The 22,039-nt window shown below is 36.6% G+C and overlaps 1 protein-coding gene across 1 annotated transcript in view; it reads right to left on the reverse strand.

Annotated features, from left to right (window-relative positions):
• The window catches only part of LOC117035007 (uncharacterized), a 98,366-nt gene that overhangs the window by 76,086 nt on the left and 241 nt on the right, over positions 1–22,039 (reverse strand). Inside the window, 2 exon segments of the mRNA XM_033128628.1 lie at positions 18,798–19,510; positions 20,184–20,530. Coding sequence (XP_032984519.1) covers positions 18,798–19,510; positions 20,184–20,530 — 1,060 coding nt within the window.

A 22,039-nucleotide genomic window follows, 5' to 3' on the forward strand; every position in this document is an offset into this window, starting at 1 on the left:
TCAAGGATACACCATATATTGGGACATAAACTCAGCCTCAGCAAATTTAAGAAGATTGAAATCATACCAAGCATGTTTTCTCTTCACAAGGCTTTGAAATTTGATATGAACAAGAAAAAGAAAGGAGGAAAAACCACAAATACATGGAGATTAAACAATATATTTTTAAAGAATAACTGGGTCAAAAAAGAAATTTGAGGAGAGATCAAAAGATCCATAGAAATAAATAAGAATGAAGATACATCCAACCAAAATTTTTGGGATGCAGTGAAAGCAGTTTTAAGAGGGAAATTTATATCATTGCATGGCTATCTCAAGAAACAAAACAAATACCAAATAAACAACTTCACGTTACTCCTTAAAGAACTAGAAAAAGAAGAACAACTGAAACCCAAAGTAAGCGAAAGAAAGCAAATAGTAAAAATAAGAGCAGAACTAAATCAAATAGAGAACAAAAACACAGTAGAAAAAATTAATGTGACAAAGAGCTGGTTCTTTGAAAAGATTAACAAAATTGACAGAATCTTGGCTAGACTCGCTAAGATAAAAAGACAGAAGACACTAATAAACAAAATCAGAAAGGAAAAAGGGGAAGTTATCATGGATGCCTCAAAAATACAAAGGATGATCCAAGAATATTATGAAGGAGTATATGCCACCAAATTCAATAACCTAGAAGAAATGGACAAGTTCTTAGAAACATATAGCCTTCCTAGGCTAAATCATGAAGAACTGGAAAGTCTAAACAGATAGATCAGCAGTAATGAAATTGAATCAGTTATCCAAAACCTTCCGGAAAGCAAAAGTCAGGGACCAGATGACTTCACTAGTGAATTCTAGCAAACCTTCAAAGAAGATCTAATACCAATCCTGCTCAAACTCTTCCAAAAAATTGAAGAAGAGGCAGTACTCCTTAACTCATTTTATGAGGCCAACATTACCCTGATACCAAAACCTGGTAAGCACAACACAAAAAAAGAAAACTACAGACCAATATCTCTGATGAATACAGATGCAAAAATACTAAACAAAATTCTAGCAAATCGAATGCAACAATGCATTATAAAGATTATTCATCACGATGAAGTGGGGTTCATCCCAGGGGCACAAAGATGGTTCAACATACACAAATCCATCAATGTGATACATCACATAAACAAAATAAAGGACAAAAATCATATGATTATATCAATTGATGCAGAAAAGCATTTGACAAGACACAACATCCATTTATGATTAAAACACTTAATAAAATAGGTATGGAAGGAAAATACCTTTACATAATAAAGGCCATATATGACAAGCCCTCAGCTAAGCTCATAATTAACATGAAAAACTGAAGCAATTTGCTCTATGTTCTGCAACACAACAGGTCTTTCCCTTATTACCTCTGCTTTTCAACATAGTGTTGGAAGTCCTTGCCAGAGCAATCAGGCAAGAGAAATAAATAAAAGCTATTGAAATTGGGAATGAAGAAGTTAAACTGTCACTCTTTGCAGATGACATGATGCTATATGTAGAAAGCCCTAAAGACTCCACCAAAAAGCTGTTAGAAACAATCAACGAATACAGTAAACTTGCCAGCTACAAAATAATGCAGAAAAGTCCATTGCATTCCTATATACTAACAATGAAATCTCAGGAAAAGAAATTATAAAACAATTCCTTTTGCAATTGCAGCAAAAAGAATAAAATACCCAGGAATAAACTGAACCAAGGATGTGAAAGACCTAAATGCTCAAAACTATGAGACATTTTTAAAAGAAATTGAAGAAGACACAAAGAAATGGAAAGACATTCCATGCTCATGGATTGGAAGAATCAACATAGTTAAAATGGTTATATTACCCAAAAATATACAGATTTAATGCAATCCCCATCAAAATCCCAATAACATTTTTTAAAGAAATGGAACAAAATATCATCAGATTTGTTTGGAACCACAGAAGACCACGAACATCCAATGCAATCTTAAGATAAAAGAACAATGCTGGAGGTATCACACTCCCTGACTTTAGCTTGTACTACAGGACAACAGTAATCAAAACAGCATGGTTTTGGCAGAAAAATGGACACATATACCAAGGGATGAGAATTGAGAACCAAGAAATAAAACCACATAAATATGGACAGATAACTTTTGACAAAGAAGAAAAAACATATGATGGAGAAAAGACAGCCTCTTCAAAAAATGGTGCTGGCAGAATTGGAAAGCCACGTGCAAAAGAATGAAACTGGACTGCTATCTGTCACCACACACCAAAATTAATTCAAAATGGATCAAAGACTTACGCATAAGTCCTGAAACAATAAACAACATTAAAGAAAACATAGGTACAAAATTTTGGACCTTGGTTTCAAAGATCATTTTATGAATTTGACTCCAAAGGCAAGATAGTAAAAGCTAAAATAAGTGAATGGGTCTGTATCAAACTTAAAAGCTTCTGCATAGTCAAATAAACCATCAATAAAATAAAGAGGCAACCAACTGAGTGGGAAAAGATTTTCACAAACAGTGCCTCTGATAAGGGACTATTATCCAAAATATAGAAGGACCACATGCAACTTAAGAACAAAAAAACAAACAACACGATTAAAAAATAGGCAGAGGACCTGAAGAGACCTTTCTCCAAAGAGGAAATACAAATGGCAAATAGACATATGAAAACATGCTCAACATCACTAATCATCAGAGAAATGCAAAAAAAACCACAATGAGATATCACCTCACCCCAGTTAGAATAGCTGTCATCAACAAAACAAATAGTAACAAGTGTTGGAGAGCCTGTGGAGAAAAAGGAATCCTCATAGACTGATGGTGGGAATGCAGACTGGTGCAGCCACTCTGGAATGCAGTGTGGAGGTTCCTCAAAAAATTACAAATGGAATCATCATATGATCCAGCAATCCCTCTCCTGGGTATCTCCCCAGAAAATCTGAAAACATTTATACATAAAGACATGTGTTTTCCAATGTTCACTGCAGCTTTATTTATGGTGGCCAAGACATGGAAACAACCAAAATGTCCCTTGATAGATGAATGGATAAAGAAGTTGTGGTATATATACACAATGGAATACTATTCGGAGATAAGGAAAGATGAAATAGGACCATTTGTGACAACATGGATGGATCTTGAGATTATAATGCAAGCGAAATAAGTCAGACTTAAAAAGCAGAAAACCATGTGATTTCACTGATGTGTGGTATATAAACCAAAAACACAAAATAACAAGACAAACAAATGAGAAACAAAAACTTATAGACACAGACAATAGTTTAGTGGTTACCAGAGGGTAAGGGGGGTGGGGGCTGGTAGATGAGCGTAGAGGGAATCAAATATATGGTGATGGAAGGAGAACTGACTCTGGGTGATGAACACAGAATGGGATTTATAGATGATGTAATACAGAATGTTTCACCTGAAATCTGTGTAACTTTACTAACAATTGTCACCCCATTAAACTTTTTTAAAAAAAGAAAAAACAGAAGAACCGAAGGAATGGAAAAAAGAAGAGAAAAAAGAAAGAAGAGTGTGAAAGAAAAAAGGAGACGGAAAGAAAAAAGAAGAGAGAAAAAAATATGCTAAGTCCAGCTGCCTCCAGTCTATGTTGCAGAGCAGGTCTTGGCTTAATGCCCTCTAGCAGTCTCCTCAGGCCATTGTGGGTTGTCCTCTGCTGTAAAAAACCTCTGTGCAGCTTGCAGTGGTGGGGCTGGACAGAAGGTGCCCAGAGTGCCCCTGGCAATGCAGTGGGTAGGACAGGCTTTCAGGGTGCTATGATTTGTGGTCAGTTGTTCTACTGAGTGACCGCAGGTTCTGCCTCAGCCAATGAAAACTTGCTGAGAACACCATGGCCAGAGCATCTGAAATCCCAAAGCTTCCCCTGCTGCCCAATGCTGACCCTGTCTCCACTGCTCTGATTACCCCACAGGGATCTGCCCAGAAAGGTGACACTGGGGTGGGCTGTGGAAAGGCAGGTAGTATTTGTGTCTGTGACTAGCCTCTAACTCTCTCATCCCCTGCCCCAGCTTTTTCCCTGTCGTTGGAGTGTGCAGTACTGTTGGTACAATCTCAAGACTGTAGTTATTTTGTTCTTTATTCTGACACTGCTACCTGTTTCTTCTGGAAGCCACTTCTAACGTTGGGAGGATGGAGGTGGGTGAGCTCTGGGATGGTGGGTGCGAGGCAGCAAGGTTCTGTGCCTTTGTTTTCTGTTTTCTGTTTTCTGCCTGGCCATTTGGTCTTAAGTCACCATTCTCATCTGCAGTCACTGTCTTTAACACTAATTTAACCATCTTGTATGCTGATCCCTTAGGCAGGACTGTGGATCAGAAGGGGTGCACTAGGAGCCTGAATTCTTCCCTCTCTAGAGGTAGTCTGCATCCTGGGCCCTCCTGCACCCCATGGACCAAGTGTTTGTGCTTCCCCCTGTCCTCCTCCCCCACTAGCCTGATTTGCCCACCTTCAGGTGATTCACATCATGAGTCTCTCAGGCATACCTGTGTGATGTGCACTGAGTCCTTTGTTGAATTATAGCTGTTCAATTTGTTGTAACTTCCAGAGGAGGTTTCAAGAAGCACTCCCCACACCTGGTCTTGTATTCTTTTGAATGATGCCAAGCATTAGCTGGTCTTTTTGACTACAGCATCATGTGAACACCTTATCCTTTGGAAACACTCTACAATAAATTTTAAAATACTTTCAAAAGTCAACTATGATGTCACAGCATCTTAGAGAACTATGTACATATTATTATGATTTCCTCTTTATATAATTATATAGTTATATTAATGTTGCGACTCACACAAACTTAGAAGATCATTTCACATTTTATCCCTTCTAGTTGGCTCATGGCAACTGAGAGGAGGTTATAAAATGGGCTAACAAATTGTTATATGAGTAAAAATCGCTGGTTTCCATGTGACTTCATCATCTTCAAGTTGGTGGTTACATCTGTACATTAGTTAGCAGACCCCATTGAAAATCAATTTAAATATGAAGGATAATTTTTAATTTCCCTTATTATATAAAAGTCCCTTAAAAATAATAATATAACATCAAAAACATGAAAGATGCTGATATATATATATATATATATATATATATATATATATATATATATATATAATAAAATATATAGCTATATATTTATTTAATTACTTAAAATAACACACACACACACATATATATGTGTGTGTGTGTGTGTGTGTGTATATATATATATATATATATAACAAATTAGTTATATACAAGTTGACAATGAATGTAGGGAATCCAGTGCTTATACACATTAGTGATGAACATGGATATTAGTAAAATAATTGTAAAGCTCATTTAGGCAATATATATATATCAAAATTTAAACTGTAAAGTGTATATAAACTTTGCCCCAAAAATTCCATTTCTGGGAATTTATCCTAAGAAAATCAGCAGACAAGTACAGAAATATATATACAAGGATAATTGTTGCACCACTGTTTATAATAATGAAAATATTTGAAAATTACTCACAACAAAACTAAAGTATGATGCATTGGAATACTATGAATTGATTTTTAAAGATGAGACTATTTTACAACTGACATGTGAAGATATCCATAACATATTATTAAGTGAAAAGAACCAGTTACAGAAGAATATTTAAAGTGTGAGTTTATTTTTGTGGAAATAAAAAAATGTTCATATATATGTAAGCTTTATATATGCAGAGAGAAAAGCCCAAAAGAAGAAATACTATACATTCAACAAGGAATCTGCAACCTTTTCCTCTAAAGTATCAGATAAAATATGTTTTAGAATTTTCAAGCAACATGGCATCTGTCACAACTACACAACTCGATCATTGTGGCATGAAATCATCTATAGACATTATGTAAATGAATGAACATGATTGTGTTCAAACAAAACTTTATGTATGCTGAAATCTCAATTTTTTATAATTTTCATGTGGCAGAAAATATTCTTCTTTTGATTGTTTTAAATTATATAAAAATGTAGAATATATTTTAGTTTGCATGGCATAAAAAATAGTGGGCAGGCTAGATTTGTCTCACAGGTTTGCCAACTCCTACTCAAAATTATTAGTACTTGAATTATGAGGTATGATTATATTTTTTTGAGAGTAGAGTGGGTTAGAGCATTTTTATTTTATACTTAATAAACTTTCAAATTGTTTTAAAATTTTATAGCAAACTTGTGTTACTTTAAATAATAATATAAATAAAAACAGTTCATATGGAGGTCACAACAAAATGTTGATTTTCTAATAAGAACTAGAATTCTAGAATGGATACTTCCTACTTCTTTTGTGGATAGCCATCTTATCATTATTAATTGTCATCACTATTGCCTAAACTAAAATAGAATTTTCCTGGGGAAAAAATATGTAGGTATAGATATAGGTATATATATATATAAAGAGATGATATAAATATGAGGTCTGACAATTAAGTTCAAGAACTCATCCTAGAAAAAGTGCTACATACCTCACTGCTGAATATCACTCTGTTTACCTTTGAAGTACTCCCCTTGGGAAGCTATTCACCAATGCCAGCACCTACTCCACCTTTCAAAACAATTTTGGCACTCTTTTGCTAGAATGGCCATCAGAGGTGTCCTCATATTACGCTTGATGTGCTGAATGTCTTCAAAATGTCTTCTTTTCAATATTTCCTTCATCTTCGGGTAAAGAAAGTCATTGGGGGCCAGATCAGGGGCATGGGGAGGGTGTTATAGTACAGTTGTTTGTTTACTGGCTAAAAACTCCCTCACAGGCAGTGCCCTGTGAGCTGGTGCATTGTTGTGATGCAAGTGCCATGAATTGTTGGCGAATAGTTCAGGTCATCTAATTTTTCATGCAGTCTTTTCAGCTTCCAAATAGTAAACTTGGTTAACTGTTTGTCCAGTTGGTACAAATTCATAATGAATAATCCCTCTGATATCAAAAACAAAAAGGATGGCAACACTGCTGCAACAAGTTGGGTAACTTCATTGTCAGACGTTGTATTACTTACAGCTGAACAGATCCTTGGTGAAGAAAGAGTGAAAGATTGAATGTACAAAAAAATTACTGTATTTCTATACACAAACATGGAAAATAGGTATCACAAATTTATTAAATTAAAAGTATCATTTACAATGACATCAAAAACATTTTTTAAAAACCTTAGGGATATATCTAACAAAGTATATGAAATATTTGTTTGCTGAAAACTATGAAACATAGATAAAAGAATTAAAGACATACATTTGTTGAGCTCTACCATGTTAATAACTCTTAAAGTTCAGTATGTTTAAGATGTCAGTTGTTCCCCCAAATGATCTATATATCCAATGTAAACAGAAAAAAAAGAAATCCCAGCTGTTTTTTTTTTTTTTCAGTAGAAATGGGAAAGCTACTTCTAAAAAATATATGGAAAGCAAAGAACCTAGACTATCCCTCCTCCCCCCTCAAAAAAATGATTAAAAAAATAACTAAGTTGGAGGGCTTTCAGTACCAGATTTTAGAACTTACTATAAAAGTAAACTAATCAAGAAAGTATAGTGTTGGCATAAGGATAGGCATAAAAATTCAATGGAACACAAAAGACAGTCCAAAAATAGACTCATACATATATGCTCTATTGGATGTCTACAAAGTTGACAAAACACTCAATAAAGAATGGAGTGGTTTCTCAATACATTGTACTAGAAGAACGGAATATCCATGTTAAAAAAATAAAATAAAATAAAACACTCAAGCCTTACCTTGTACCATCTAGTCAATTTAACTCAAAATGGATCATAAACCTAAATATGAGACCTAAATCTTCTAGAGAAAACATAGGAGAAAAATCTTTGTGACCTTAAGTTAGCAAATGTCTCTCAGAAAAGTCACAAAAAGCACAAATGACAATGATGTTGAGTTTTAAACTTCTGATCCTTGATATACAACATTAAAAAATAAAAGAACAAGACATATTCTAGGAGAAAATATTTGGACATATATTTTGGATAAGGAACTTACATCCAAAATATATAAAGAATTCATACAACTCAATAATAAGAAAACAGAAAACCCAACAGGAAAATGGGCAAAAGATTTGAACAGATACTTCACCAAAGAAAAGATAGAGATGACCAAAATGCATACGTAAGTGTGCTCAAAATCTTTGGTCATTTGGAAATTGCACACTGAAACCACAAGAAAATATTACTATATAACTTATTAGAATAGTTAAAGTATTTTTTAAAAAACTGATAATACCAAGTGCTGGAGATAGTATTGAGCAATTAAAATTCTCATATGTTATTGGTGGAAATGCATAATGGTAAAGCTATTTTGGAAAACATTTGGGCTGATTCTTATAAAGTAAAACATCATACTTGTCACACTATTAAGCATCCCTGCCTTGAGTATTTATCCACATGTACACAAAAAGACTTATGCTTGTATATTTATATAGTCCCTTAAAAGCTGGAAATAGCACAAATGTTGTTCAATTGTTGAATAAATGCACAAATTGTGGTATATAAGTAAAATAGAATACTACTCTTTAATAAAATCAATCAAACTACTGATTCATGCAACAATGATGAATCTTAAAAGCATTGTGCTAATTGAATGAAGTTGGAAACCAAAGATTATTCATTCCATTTATATAACATTCTGGAAGAAGTCAAACTGTAGGGACAGAAATCAGATCAGGGGATAGGGCAGTTAAGGTGACTGATTACAAAGGGGAAAAAAGGAACTTTTTAGAATGATGAAAACATTCAAAAATTTAATTTCAATGGTGGTGACATGACCATTGGTGGTTATATAAAAAACAAACATGGTTAAATTTTACTCAAACCCATTAAACTGTACATCTAAATAGGTAGAATGTTAATATAAGTAAATTACACCTTAGCAAACCTGACTTTAATAAAATATGAACACTCAAAATTTTGTAAATTTGGAGATTTTTAGTTAGCTGTCTTTTAGAACTTTGAAAACCTGCTTTTTGTGAAATATTCAAGTATATGGGCCATAGTTTACCAAGCATACTTCTAAGCAAATAATTATATTAATTTATTGAATAGGAATAGTAGTCACACTTGTATCTTGTTTTGGGATCATCACATTTATCTTAAAATCATTAAAATTATTTTTTCTTTGCCTAAAGGCTAAAATTATAAAAGATTTAAGACTAGCCCTAAAAGCAAGTGATTATTTTAATACTATTTTTTTCTCTTTACACTTTTGGGGAATTATTTGATAAAAATCTCACAAGCAATTACTTGATTTTGAAATATATTTTCAAAATATCTAGGGGAAAAAAAGCCTCTGCTCATTCTACTAAAACAAATGTTTTATTGTACAATTATCAGCTTCAGAAATGACTTCCCATAGATTTGTCTATTCCAGCTGAAAATGCATTCCATGATTTCCTCGGGACCATATGCATATATCTTTGGTGAAAATAAACATTCCTTTTGGAACTTATAGATTCATATGAAGTAGGAGTGTAGGTGCTAAACTATGCACTGAAATATGAGGCGTTTTGGAAAGGAATCACCTGATATCCATAGAATCTATTTTCTCTGCTTGTTGGCTACTGATATCAGAAATCCCACTCTTAAATGTCTATTTGCTTAAGTTGCAAGTGCTCTTGGAACATAAAACCAATAATTCCCCAGCACCTTATTGTTAAGAATATTTATTTGTTTTTCTCTCCTATCAAGAAGAATAAGGAGTCAATCTGAAAACCCTGGAAGAGTGAAGAGGGAGCTAAAAGTGAGAAGAAAGGATCAAGAAAGGAGAATATTGGCCCACAGAAGAAAACTTTTACAGACCTCACAATACTACCTGGTCCTGATTGTCTAAGCGTAAAAATGAATGTTTCTCTACAAAGTTCCTGAGTGATGGCCAATTTTCCCTTATAGGCATACCTCAGATATAATAAGGGTGAAGTTCCAAACCACCACAATAAAATGAATATTGCAATAACGCAAGTCACAATCTTTTGCTGGTGGAGGATTTTGCGTTCAACTTGTAAAAAATGCAACATCTGTGAGGTGTAGTAAAACAAAGTGCAACAAAATGAGGTATGCCTTATACCTCAATAAAATCCTTACTCTAAGATACAAATAAGTTTAACAACTATTGTGCATTTTCCCTTTTTCTATTCACCAATTTTTACTTTTACAACTCACATACTTACTCTATTTGATTCCAGAAACGCAATGGAAAGAATAGGTAACTTGTATATCGTTCACTGAACATCTGTCTTGTTATGAAAACAAACAAACAAACAAACAAACAATCAATACAGGATACTTTACTGCTATTTGTAACACTGCAATGTGTGGTGTGACAACAGGAAAAAATATTGATGGTAAGCTTTTTTTTCAAGTCTTCAGTTTGGTAAGAAATATGGCCCCTTCTCTTTTAAGGTTGTATTCATTTTTAATGATATTACTTTTGGTAAACAGTAACGTTGTAGTTTCAAAAAAATATGTATCTAGCTTAAGTATCAGTTTCATTGGAGATCCATGCATTTATTTACTGTGCTCATCAAATAATATGAATGTCATCCAGTTCTCCACTTTAAGTAAATTTTAGACTTCTGTTAACCTATATATTTTTTTTTTTTTACTCATTATGGGAGAAAGCCATCAGCCTCATCACCCATAAGCAGTTATTAACATCTTTAAAATATATTTTTACATTTAAATTCAGTCCTTCCAACTGTATCATTCTAATATAGAATTTTATTTATTTTTTTCTAATGCTTTAGAAAATTATAGTTGAAAATTATAATTACATGTCTGGAAAGAATGCAGAGAACTTTTTTTATTATAATGTTAAAAAAAATCACTCTCCCTCTTTTCCAGATTATACACAGAACATGTTTTATCAAATCATTTGTCTTATAGGTTTTATATATATGGATACCATATTTATAGATTAATAGGCTTACTTAGAAATACTACATAAAGATACTATATAAGGATATATAAAAACTATATATGGATATCACTAACTCCTAATAAGTCATCTTGAGGTAGTTAGAGCATAATATTCTCCAAATCAGTTCTTTGGACTTCATGTTATAAATCTTTTTAAAAAATCTAAATTCTGCACATATGGGTACCTAGCTGTGGAAACTCAACTTAGGGTTGGACGTTATAGTATTGAAAATTGTGTCATTTTAATTTATAAAAGATGCTAAGTGTTTCATTCTCACTTGCAAAGTTCAAATAGATTATTTATTGAATCATTAAGAGACAGCCCAATGACAATTTTATATTTCACATACATGTCATAAAAATGTTAGCCGGAGACGTCATCAAAATGGCGGCGTGAGGTGAGCCTCTAGAAATCTCCCCTGGAATTTACAACAAATTCAACAGCTATAACTCCACATCCCTACAGGGACGCGGCACCCTATGACCCAGGGAAACTATTAAAAGAGGAGAATCCTGCCTTCCAGTGAATCCCGCCATTGTGTGAGAAGCTGGAATAGTGCAGATAAAACATAAAACGACAGTGTGAGAGAGAAAAAAGGGCTGCAGTCAAAGAGAAAATAAAACATTCCACCAACACCTACTGAAAAGCAATAGGAAGACCTCTTCCTATCAACCTGTTGCAGAACCCACTCCTGTAGATGTCTAGGAAGTGAAATAATAATTCGTTAATTGCCATGAATAACCAAGGTAACACGGCAAACAGAACGAAAATAAAAAGTCTTGAGAAAACGAATTTAAAGACATGGAAATATGTGACTTAATGACAGAGAATTCAAGATCATAGTTCATATAAAACTCAATGAGATGCAAGAAAACACAGAAAAGCAGTTTAATAAACTCCAAAACACAATCAAAGAACAACACGAACATATTACCAAAGAGATTAAAGTTTATAAAAGGACCAAATAGAATTTCTGAAGATTAAGAACTCAATAAAAAATTGAAGAATGAAATATCCAGCTTAGGAATTGGAGTTGACCAGATGGAGGAAAGAGCCAGTGACATGGAAGATAGAAACCTGGAAATGACACAGATGGAAGAAGAAAGAGACTTGAGAGTTAAAAGAAATGAAAGAACTCTACAAGAACTCTGACTCTATCAGAAAGAGCAACATAAAAGTAATGGGGATAGCAGAAGGAGAAGAAAGGGAGAAGAGAACAGAGAGTATATTCAAACAAATAGTCGATGAGAATTTTCCAAACTTGTGAAAAGAACTGGATCCTCGAATCCAAGAAGCAAATAAAACACATAATTACCTGAACCTCAACAGGCCTTCTCCAAAGCACATTGTTTTGAAGCTGTCAAAATGCAGCCAGGGGAATGAAGATGGAAACTTACAAAGGAAAGCACATTAGATTATCATCAGATTTTTCAGCAGAAACTCTACAAGCTAGGGGGAGTGGCATCAAATATTCAAACTATTGAAAGAGAGAAAATATGAGCCAAGAATATATATCCAGCAAAGTTATCACTTAGATATGAAAGAGGAATAAAGACATTTCCAGACATGCAGAAACTGAGAGAATTTTCTAACAGATGACATGCATTAGAACAAATACTAAAAGAGGATATTTGACCTGAAACATAAAAGAAAAAGACTACAAAACCATGAATATTATTAGCAACAGTCAGACATAATCAGGAAATGGCAACTCCCCCAAATAAGACATGGTAGACTTAAACATAACATACACAGCAAAGGAGAAAAAAAAATGTTTCAAAAAAAAAAGGAAAAACACAACTTGTTACTGCAATGCAGAAATCAACTCACTGCAGAAAAAGGAATAATTTGTGACAAAAATAACATAAAAGGGGAGAAAGCAAAAGTGTGAACCAGTAAAGGGGAATGGAGAAAGAAAGCATGTTGAAGAAAAAGGAATACTGTAAATATGAAATTATCTTTTACATATACTTAATAGTAAACACTCAAAAAATTCTACAATTGAAATATATAACATAAAAGAAGAAGAAACAGACGGGAAAACTGCACAATACCACCATAATGAAATAAGAGACAGCAACAAAAAGGCGAACAATGGCCTTACCAGAACACTAGAGATACAATGATAGAAAATCCTCATATATCAATAATCACCATAAATGTAGATGAAATAATCTCACCAATAAAAAAGCACAGAGTAGTAGATTGGATAAAAAAAAAAAAAAAAAACTATAGCCTGTCTCCAAGAGACACATCTCAATTACAAGTGAAAGGGTAGAAATTGACTCTCCAAACAAATGGTATTCAGAGAAAATCAGGTGTAGTCATATTTACATCAGATGAAACAGATTTCATGATAAAAAAAAGGTAACAAGACACAAAGATGTACATTTCATAATGATAAAAGGACTACGTAACAAGAAGACATAACAGTCATCAATATTTATGCCCCCAATCAGAGAGCACCAAAATATACCAAGCAACTACAACAGAACTAAAGGGAAAAATTGACCAAAACACAATTATACTAGGGGACCTAAATGCATCATTGACAGCTATGAATAGATCATTCAAACAGAAAATAAATAAGGAAATATCATCCTTAAATGACACATTAGATGAAATGAACATAATTGACATTTATAGAACACTTCATCCTAAAACATCAGACTATACATTCTTTTCTAGTGTACATGGATCATTCTCAAGGATAGACCATATATTGGGACATAAAACTAGCCTTACCAAATTTAAGAAGATTGAAATCATACCAAACATCTTCTGTGATAACAAGGCTTTGAAATTGGATATGAAGTGCAAAAAGAAAGCACAAAACAACAGAAATATGTGGAGATTAAACAACAACAACATACTTTGGAAGAATGACTGGATCAAATAATAAATTAGAGGAGAGATCAAAAGATACATAGAAACAAATGAGTACAAAATTATACCCAATCAAAATTATTAGGATGCAGCGAAAGCAGTAATAAGAGGGAAATTCATATCATTATAAGCCTATCTTAAGAAAGCACTAAAATCCCAGATAAATAACCTCACATTACAACATAAAGTACTCGAAAAAGAGCAAATGAAACCCAAAGACAGCAGAAAGAAGGAAATAATAAAAATCAGAGCAGAGCTATATGAAACAGAGAACAAAAGACAATAGAAAAAAAATTAATGCAACAAAGAGCTGTAACTTTGAAAAGATTAACAAAATAGACAAACCCTTGGCTGACTCATTAAGATAAAAAGAGAAAAGCACAAATAAACAAAATCAGAAATGAAAGAGGAGAAATTACCACAGATACCACAAAAATACAAAGGATCATCCAAGAATACTATGAAGGACTATGTGCCACCGAATTCAATGACCTAGAAGAAATGGACAAGTTCTTAGAAATATATGGCCTTCCTAGGCTGACCCAGGAAAAAATGGAAAATATAAATAGATTCATCAAAAATAAGGAAATTGAATCAGTCATCCAAAACTTTCCCAAAAACAAAAGCCCGGGACAAGATGGCTTCACTAGTGAATTCTACCAAACATTCAAAGAGGATCTAATACCTGTCCTACTCAAACTCTTCCAAAAAGTTGAAGAAGAGACAATACTCCCTATCACACTTTATGAAGCCAACATTACCCTGATACCAAAACATGGTAAGGATAACAAAAAAAAAAAAAAAGAAAAAGAAAATTACAGACCAATATCTCTGATGAATACAGATGCAAAAACTCTAAGTAAAATTCTAGCAAATCGAATGCAACAATGCATTAAAAATACTATTCATCTTGACCAAGTGGGGTTCATCCCAGGGGCACAAGGATGTTTCAACATATGCAAATTGATTAATGTGATACACCATATTAACAAAATAAAGGAAAAAAATTATAGGATCATATCAATAGATGCAGAAAAAAAAACATTTGACATGATACAACATACATTTTGATTAAAACACTTAATAACATGAGTACAGAAGGAAAATACCTTAACATAATAAAGGCTGTATATGACAAACACTCAGCTAATATCATAATTAACAGTTAAAAACTGAAGCCTTTTGCTATATGTTCAGAAACAAGACAAGGTTTCCCCCATCACCACTGCTTTTCAAAATAGTATTGTAAGTCCTAGTCAGAACAATCAGGCAAGAAAAGAAATAAAAGGCATCCAAATTGGGAATAAAGATGTTAAATTTTCACTTTTTGCAGATGGCATGATGCTGTATATAGAAAACCCTAAAGACTCCACCAAAAAGCTTTTAAGAACAATAAACGAATATAGCAAATTTGCTGGCCGCAAAATCAATGTAGAAAATTCCATTGCATTCCTATATACAAGTGATGAAATTTCAGAAAAAGAAACAAACAAACAACAAAAAATAATTTTCAATTATTTTTCAATTGCATAAAAAATAATAAAATACTTGGAACAAACTTAACCAATGATGTGAACGACCTATACACTGAAAACTATAAGACATTTGAAATTGAAGAAGACACAAATAAATGGAAAGACATTCCATTTTCATGGATTGGAAACAACAACATACAGTGGTACCTCCATTTTCTAACATAATCCATTCTGGAAGACCGTTCAAGTTCTGAAACGTTCGAAAACTGAGGCACAGTTTCCCCATAGAAAGTAATGCAAAATCGATTAATCCTTTCCAGACCTTTAAAATCAAGCTCGAAACTGCAAATTTAGCATGAATTTTACTATCTAATGATACCGTAGATCCATAAAATTTACAGTGTTCCTAAACCGAAATGTTCGTCAATGGACACGTTCGAAAACCGAGGTACCACTGTAGTGAAAATGGTCATATTACGCAAAATAATTTATAGTTTAATGCAATCCCTATGAAAATCCCAATGACATTTTTTTTTTTAAATTTTATTTGGGACCCGATGTCCCTCCAGAGGTTATACAATATAAAATAGAATTTAATAATGAACCAAGTCACAGAATCAATCGAGAAGAAGAATGTCCCTGTTCTAGGAGAAATGACTCAGCCCCCAACGTGTCTGAGGCAAGCTGGTCTTGCAAGGATGAACTTTGGAGAATCCCCGAGTATCTTGGCTTGCCCCTGGCAGAGGGTCTTAGCCAGAGTGCCAGGTCAGACTATTCCCCACGGCAGTTTTTAAAGAAATAGAACAAAAAAAAAAATCATCAGATTTGTATGGAACCACAAAAGACCCCAAATAGCTAAAGCAATCCTAAAAAAAAAAAAAAAAAAAAAAAAAAAAAAAAAAAAAAAAAAAAAAAAAAAACAGAAAAAAAAGAATAATGTTGGAGGTATCACACTCCTTGACTTTAGCATACAAAATACTACAGAATAACAATAATCAAAACAGCATACTAGTATTGGCAGAAAAACAGACACACAGACCAATGGAATAGAATTGAAAACCCAGAAGTAAACCCACATATATATGGACAGATAATTTTTGACAAAGGAGACAAAAAGATACAATGGACAAAAGAAATCCTCTTGAATAAGTACTGCTGGGAGAATTGAAGAACCACATGACAAAGAATGAAACTAGATTGTTATCTGTCACCATGTACCAAAATTAACTCAAAAGGATCAAAGACCTAGCTATAAGACCTGAAACCTTAAACTGCATAGAAGAAAACATAGGCACTAAACTTATGGAGCTTGGATTCAAAGAGGATTTTATGGATTTGACCTGAAAGGCAAAGGAAGTAAAAGCTAAATTAAATCAATGAGACTATATCAAACTAAAAAGCTTCTGAACAGCAAAAGAAACCATCAAAAAAAATTAAAGAAAACCAATGGAATGGGAGAAGATATTTGCAAACAATGCCTGCAATAAGGGGCTAATATGCAAAATATATAAAGAACTCATACAACTCAACAACAAAACAACACAAACAATCCAATTAAAAGATGGCAGAGGACCTGAATAGACATTTCTCCAAAGAAGATATACAGATGGACAATAGACATATGAAAAGGTGCTCAACATCAGTAATCATCAGAGAAATGTAAATAACAACCACAATGAGATATCACTTCACACCAGTTAGAATGTCTATCATCAAAAAGACAAAATAACAAGTGTTGGAGAGGCTGTGGAGCAAAAGGAACCCTCATACACTGTTGGTGGGAATGTAGATTGGTGCAGCTGTTATGGAAGGCAGTGTGGAGGTTCCTCAAAAAATTATGAATGGAATTACCATATGACCCAGCAATCCCTCTCCTGTGTATCTACCCAAAAACCTGTGTTCATTGGAACTTTATTTAAGGTGGCCAAGACATAGAAACAACCAAAGTGTCCTTCTATAGATGATTGGATAAAGAAGTTGTGGTATATATACACAATGGAATACTACTCTGCTATAATAAAAGATGAAATAGAACCATTTGCGACAACATGGATGGATCTTGAGATTTTTATGCTAAGCGAAATAAGTCAGATAGGAAAAGTCAAGAAGTATATGACTTCACTGAAATGTGGCATATAAAACTGAAAGCAACACAGGAACAAGACAAACAAAGAAGCAAAAACTCATAGACACAGACAAGTTTAGTGGTTAGCAGAGTATGGGGGGAAAGGAGGTGGTAGAGGAGGGTAAAAGGGATCAAACATATGATGATGCAAGGAGAACTGACTCTGGGTGGTGAACACACATGTGATATATAGATGATGTAGTACAGAATTACACGCCTGAAATCTATGTAACTCTGTTAACAATTATCACCCCAATAAACTTTAATTAAAAATTAAATTAAAAAAAGTATATACAGCATCTTGCTTTATTGTCTTAACACATACTCATTTCAACCATAAAACTATTCACCAATGTACCCTTCTATTAGTCATAAATGACGTAAAGACACATAACCCAGATGAATCCCTCAAAAACATTTATTTTAATTTTATTAACCATGAGAAATATGATTCTAAAAGATAGCATATCTCATTATATCGTCCAGAAATATGGCATTGCTGATCAAGAGATTAGAAGGATATCATATCATAAATCTAATGCCTCTCCTTCCTGAGTTGTTATGGAAAAGATACAGAAATGTTAAACATATTAAGCATCCATCAATATTACTTGATGATATTATGCTAGGTTATCCATGAGCTCTGATTTCAAAATTAATAATTTCTGTCTTCTGTTTTTAAATCTTCTATTGTTGCAGAAAAACAGCAAGGACTGAGAAACTCAAGCCGCACGCAGAGATCAGGGAGAACACAGCTTTATTACACCAGCGGGCTTAGCGGGATCCTTCCCAAAAGACTGAGCCCCTAGCAAGGTTTTGAGCAGGTTTTTAAGGGTTGGGGACTTCCTTGAGTCGAGGAAGGGGTAGGTGTCATCTGTTGATTGGCTCAAGGTGTGGCTTGGAGCGGGTTATGCGGAAGTGGGCTGAGCCTTAAGCTGGGGTCTTCTCTCTCCACTGGGGCCACCATTTTAGCTCAGTTCCATGTGGCAGGGAACCATTTTAAGGTCAGTTTCCCCATCATGTCCCCCCTGTTGATGATCGTAAGTGGTAACAACTTAGAGATCATCATATTAGTTAAGAGGACGATAATCCCGTAGGGCAAGGATCCGGGTTGTAGCCCGATGGGTGACGGAGGTCTCTATGAAACGTAAGTACGAGAAGGTTGGGTGGCCAGTGAATTTTTCCCGGCAGCCTGAGGGACAGGAAAGGGAGGTCGTGACTCTTTCCCGGGGAAGAGATAGTATGAGAAAAAGCCAAATCATGGTTGCTGCCTAAGACAGGTTAAGGAGAGGAGTCAAGCAGCCCAGAACAGAAAGTAGAACCCTAACAGTCCCTTATTCAGTGGTGACCAGCTCGGTGGGGAGGATGCAACGAGACCAGCAAAAGGTAGAAACAATAGAAATCCAATAACAGTGAAGACGGAGGCCAGACAGACAACAGCGAGGCTCATCCAGGCTGTTTCTTGAGGGTAAGACGGAGTGGACAGGCTGGGCGGTACAGGAATCGGTCTCCGGCTGGGCTCCTTTAACCCGGGTGTGATGGATCCACGGGACAATGCCTGAAACTTTAAGAGCAGTGGGAGTAACAAGTACGACAGTGTGAGGGCCTGTCCACCGGGGTCAGAGGGGCTCGCGCTTCCAATCTTTGACCCAGACTTGATCTCCCAGGGTAAAGGGTGTACCAGGGCCCCGAGAGAATTGGGGGCCCTTTCCAGAATGTAAGCACATATATCTGTGAGGACCTTGCCTAGCGCGGCCATCTGGTTTTGGAGGCTGGAGAACCCCAGCTGGCGAATGTCGCCAGGGAGACTGGTTAGCAGGGTAGGGGGCCTCCCGAACATAATTTTGAAGGGAGAGAATCCAGATTTGCCAGGGGTGCAGCCCGCCCAAAGGACGGCTAGCGGTAGGAGGTCCACCCACCCTCGGGAGGTCTCCTGGTGGAGTTTAGCAAATGTCTCCTTGAGGGTACGGTTCATGCGTTCAACTTTCCCTGAGCTTTGTGGTCTGTAAGCTGTATGGAGCTTCCAGTTGATGCCCATAACTCTGGCTACCATCTGGAGAAGCTCTACTATGAAGGCTGGAACATTGTCACTGTGTATGGAAAGTGGAATCCTATAACGGGGGATAATTTCCCTGAGGAGGACCTTAGCTACTTCACGGCTTTTTCAGTCTGAGTGGGGAAAGCTTCGACCCACCCGGAGTAGGTACAGACCAAGACCAGTAAATACTTAATGCAGCGACATCTTGTCATGTCGGTGAAGTCAACTTCGAGGTCCTTAAAAGGTGTGGCACCGCTTCTCTATATCCCAGGGATGGGGCTAGGGCTGGACTTTGTATTGTTCTTTGCACAAGTGAGGCGGTTACTTGAGGACCTAGTAGGGCTGGGATGAAGAGTCTTCTATCAGGCAGTTGCAACCACCTTTGTGGCAATCTGGTGGCCCCTTCTCACTTTGCCCATCTGTGTTTTTCTTCTGTGTACCATGGAAGGGACGTGGTGGTATTGTCAGTGACCAAGAGTAGCTCACTAAGGCTTCCTATCGCCACTGATTTGGCCATGATGTTGGCGAGCCTGTTCCCAACTGCTGAGGGCTCGCTGTCCCTCTGGTGGCCCTGACAATGGATAACCGCAACCTGCTGGGGAAGCCAAATAGCTTGCAGGAACTTAAGGATTTCTTGTTTATTTTTAATAGTTTTTCCCTCCGCGGTCAGAAGGCCTCTTTCTTTTTATATAGTCCCATGGATATGGACGGTAGCAAAGGCATACCAAGAGTCAGTGTAGATGTTGATTTTTCGGCCCTCGTTTAGAGTAAGGGCTCTTATTAGTGTCCATAGTTCTGCCTGTTGGGCCGACCATCCCGAGGGAAGTGCCCTTTCCTTGAGTACCTCATCTGTGGTCGTTATTGCATGTCCCGCGTTACGTTTTCCATCCCTCAGGAAGCTGCTGCCATCAGTATACAGAGTAAGGTCTGGGTTAGGGTGTGGGCTGTCCCGGAGGTCAGGTCTGGTGGCGTAGACCTCGTTGATGACTTCTATATAGTCATGTTCTGGCTCCCCATCCTCGGTTGGCAAGAAAGTGGCTGGGTTCAGGGCGGGCACAGTTTCTAATGAGATCTGATGGTTTTCCAGGAGTAGCCCATGATACTGAGTCAGCCGTGCATTTGACAGCAATCAGGGTCCTTGACTGTTCATTAAGGCGGTGACCAAGTGGGGTACTTTAACTATGAGTCTTTAGCCTAAAGTGTCTCTGCAGAGCTGGGCTTTCTTCCAGGAGACTCTATACCCCATCTCGGCTAAGTGGGACAGGAGTGCCCATGTCGTGGTTTGGCATTCGGTCTCAGTGGCACAGGCTAAGAGCAGATCATCCACATATTGCAATAGAGTGCAGCGGTATTCTTCTCGAGGGAAGGTGGCTAAATCTGAGGCTAGCACTTCCCCAAAGAGGGTTGGGGAGTTTTTGAAGCCCTGTGGGAGCTGAGTTCATGTCAGCTGGAGCTGCCAGCTGGTATCAAGTTCAGTCCATTCAAAGGTGAGCAGTGATTGGCTCTGGGGTGCCAACTGAATGCAGAAAAATGCATCTTTCAGGTCCAGTCAGGTGAACCATCCGGACTCTGGGGGCAGCTGACTGAGGAAAGTATACAGATTTGGGACTACGGGGTGTAGGGAGACTGTGGCTTGGTTTACTGCTCTTAAATCTTGTACTGGCTGGTATCCTCCATTAGGTTTCCTTACCATCAGGAGGGGCGTATTCCATGGTGACTTGCACTCTATGAGTATCTCTGGTGTTCTGAGATGGGCGAGGTGTTTTTGAATCTCAGCCCAAGCTTCCCTAGAGATAGGGTATTGGCCTAGGCGTTGGGGTTAAGCTCCAGGTCTCAGTTCCACTAAAACTGGGGCCTTATGTTTTGCTAGCCCAGGCAGGTTATCTTCAGCCCAACCCTCCGGGAAATTGGCCCTGTATGCTTTAGGGTTCTGTTCTACACTTCTGCTCCCGTAAAGCCTCCATTCTTTTTTCCCTCAGGGTGGTAATAGACAGAATAAATCCTTCCACCAGAGGCTGCAGAGACATGGTGGCTTGGCCTGATGGTTCAAAGGAGATTTGGTCCCCTAATTTGGTAAGGAGGAGGTCGAGCACCAAGAGGGGAACTGGACAGTCCAGTAAGTAGAGGAACTCATGTGACACAGTGTGTCCTCCCAATTTACAAGTCCGAGCCTGGCAGAACAGTCAGCTCTTAGCTTGATCCCCGCTGGCTCCCATTATGGTGACTCTGCAGTCCCCGAGCGGTGCCACTGGTGTGGTGACTACTGAGTGTTCTGCTCCAGTATCTACCATAAAAGTCACTGTTTGGCCCCTAAATCTAAGTCAACTGTGGGCTCGTGGGGGCTGAGTTTGAACGAGCCCAGTCCTCTTTAGTCTGATTCAGTTCCCGCTAATCCTATGAAGTAGGGCTCTGGGCTGATTGGGTTGGGACCACAGGGAGGCCAAAGCTGGAAGCAGAGTGTCTGGAAGTGGCGGGGCTGCGCCAGCTGTTGGCCGTGTTGCGTAAGGACGTGGTGGCGGCTCTTCGTCGTGGCTCATGGCCTTAGCCATGTCTTTCTGGACACGGCCTCATGGGTTCTGTG

This window comes from Rhinolophus ferrumequinum, chromosome X, assembly GCF_004115265.2.
Source record: "Rhinolophus ferrumequinum isolate MPI-CBG mRhiFer1 chromosome X, mRhiFer1_v1.p, whole genome shotgun sequence".
NCBI lineage: Eukaryota > Metazoa > Chordata > Mammalia > Chiroptera > Rhinolophidae > Rhinolophus > Rhinolophus ferrumequinum.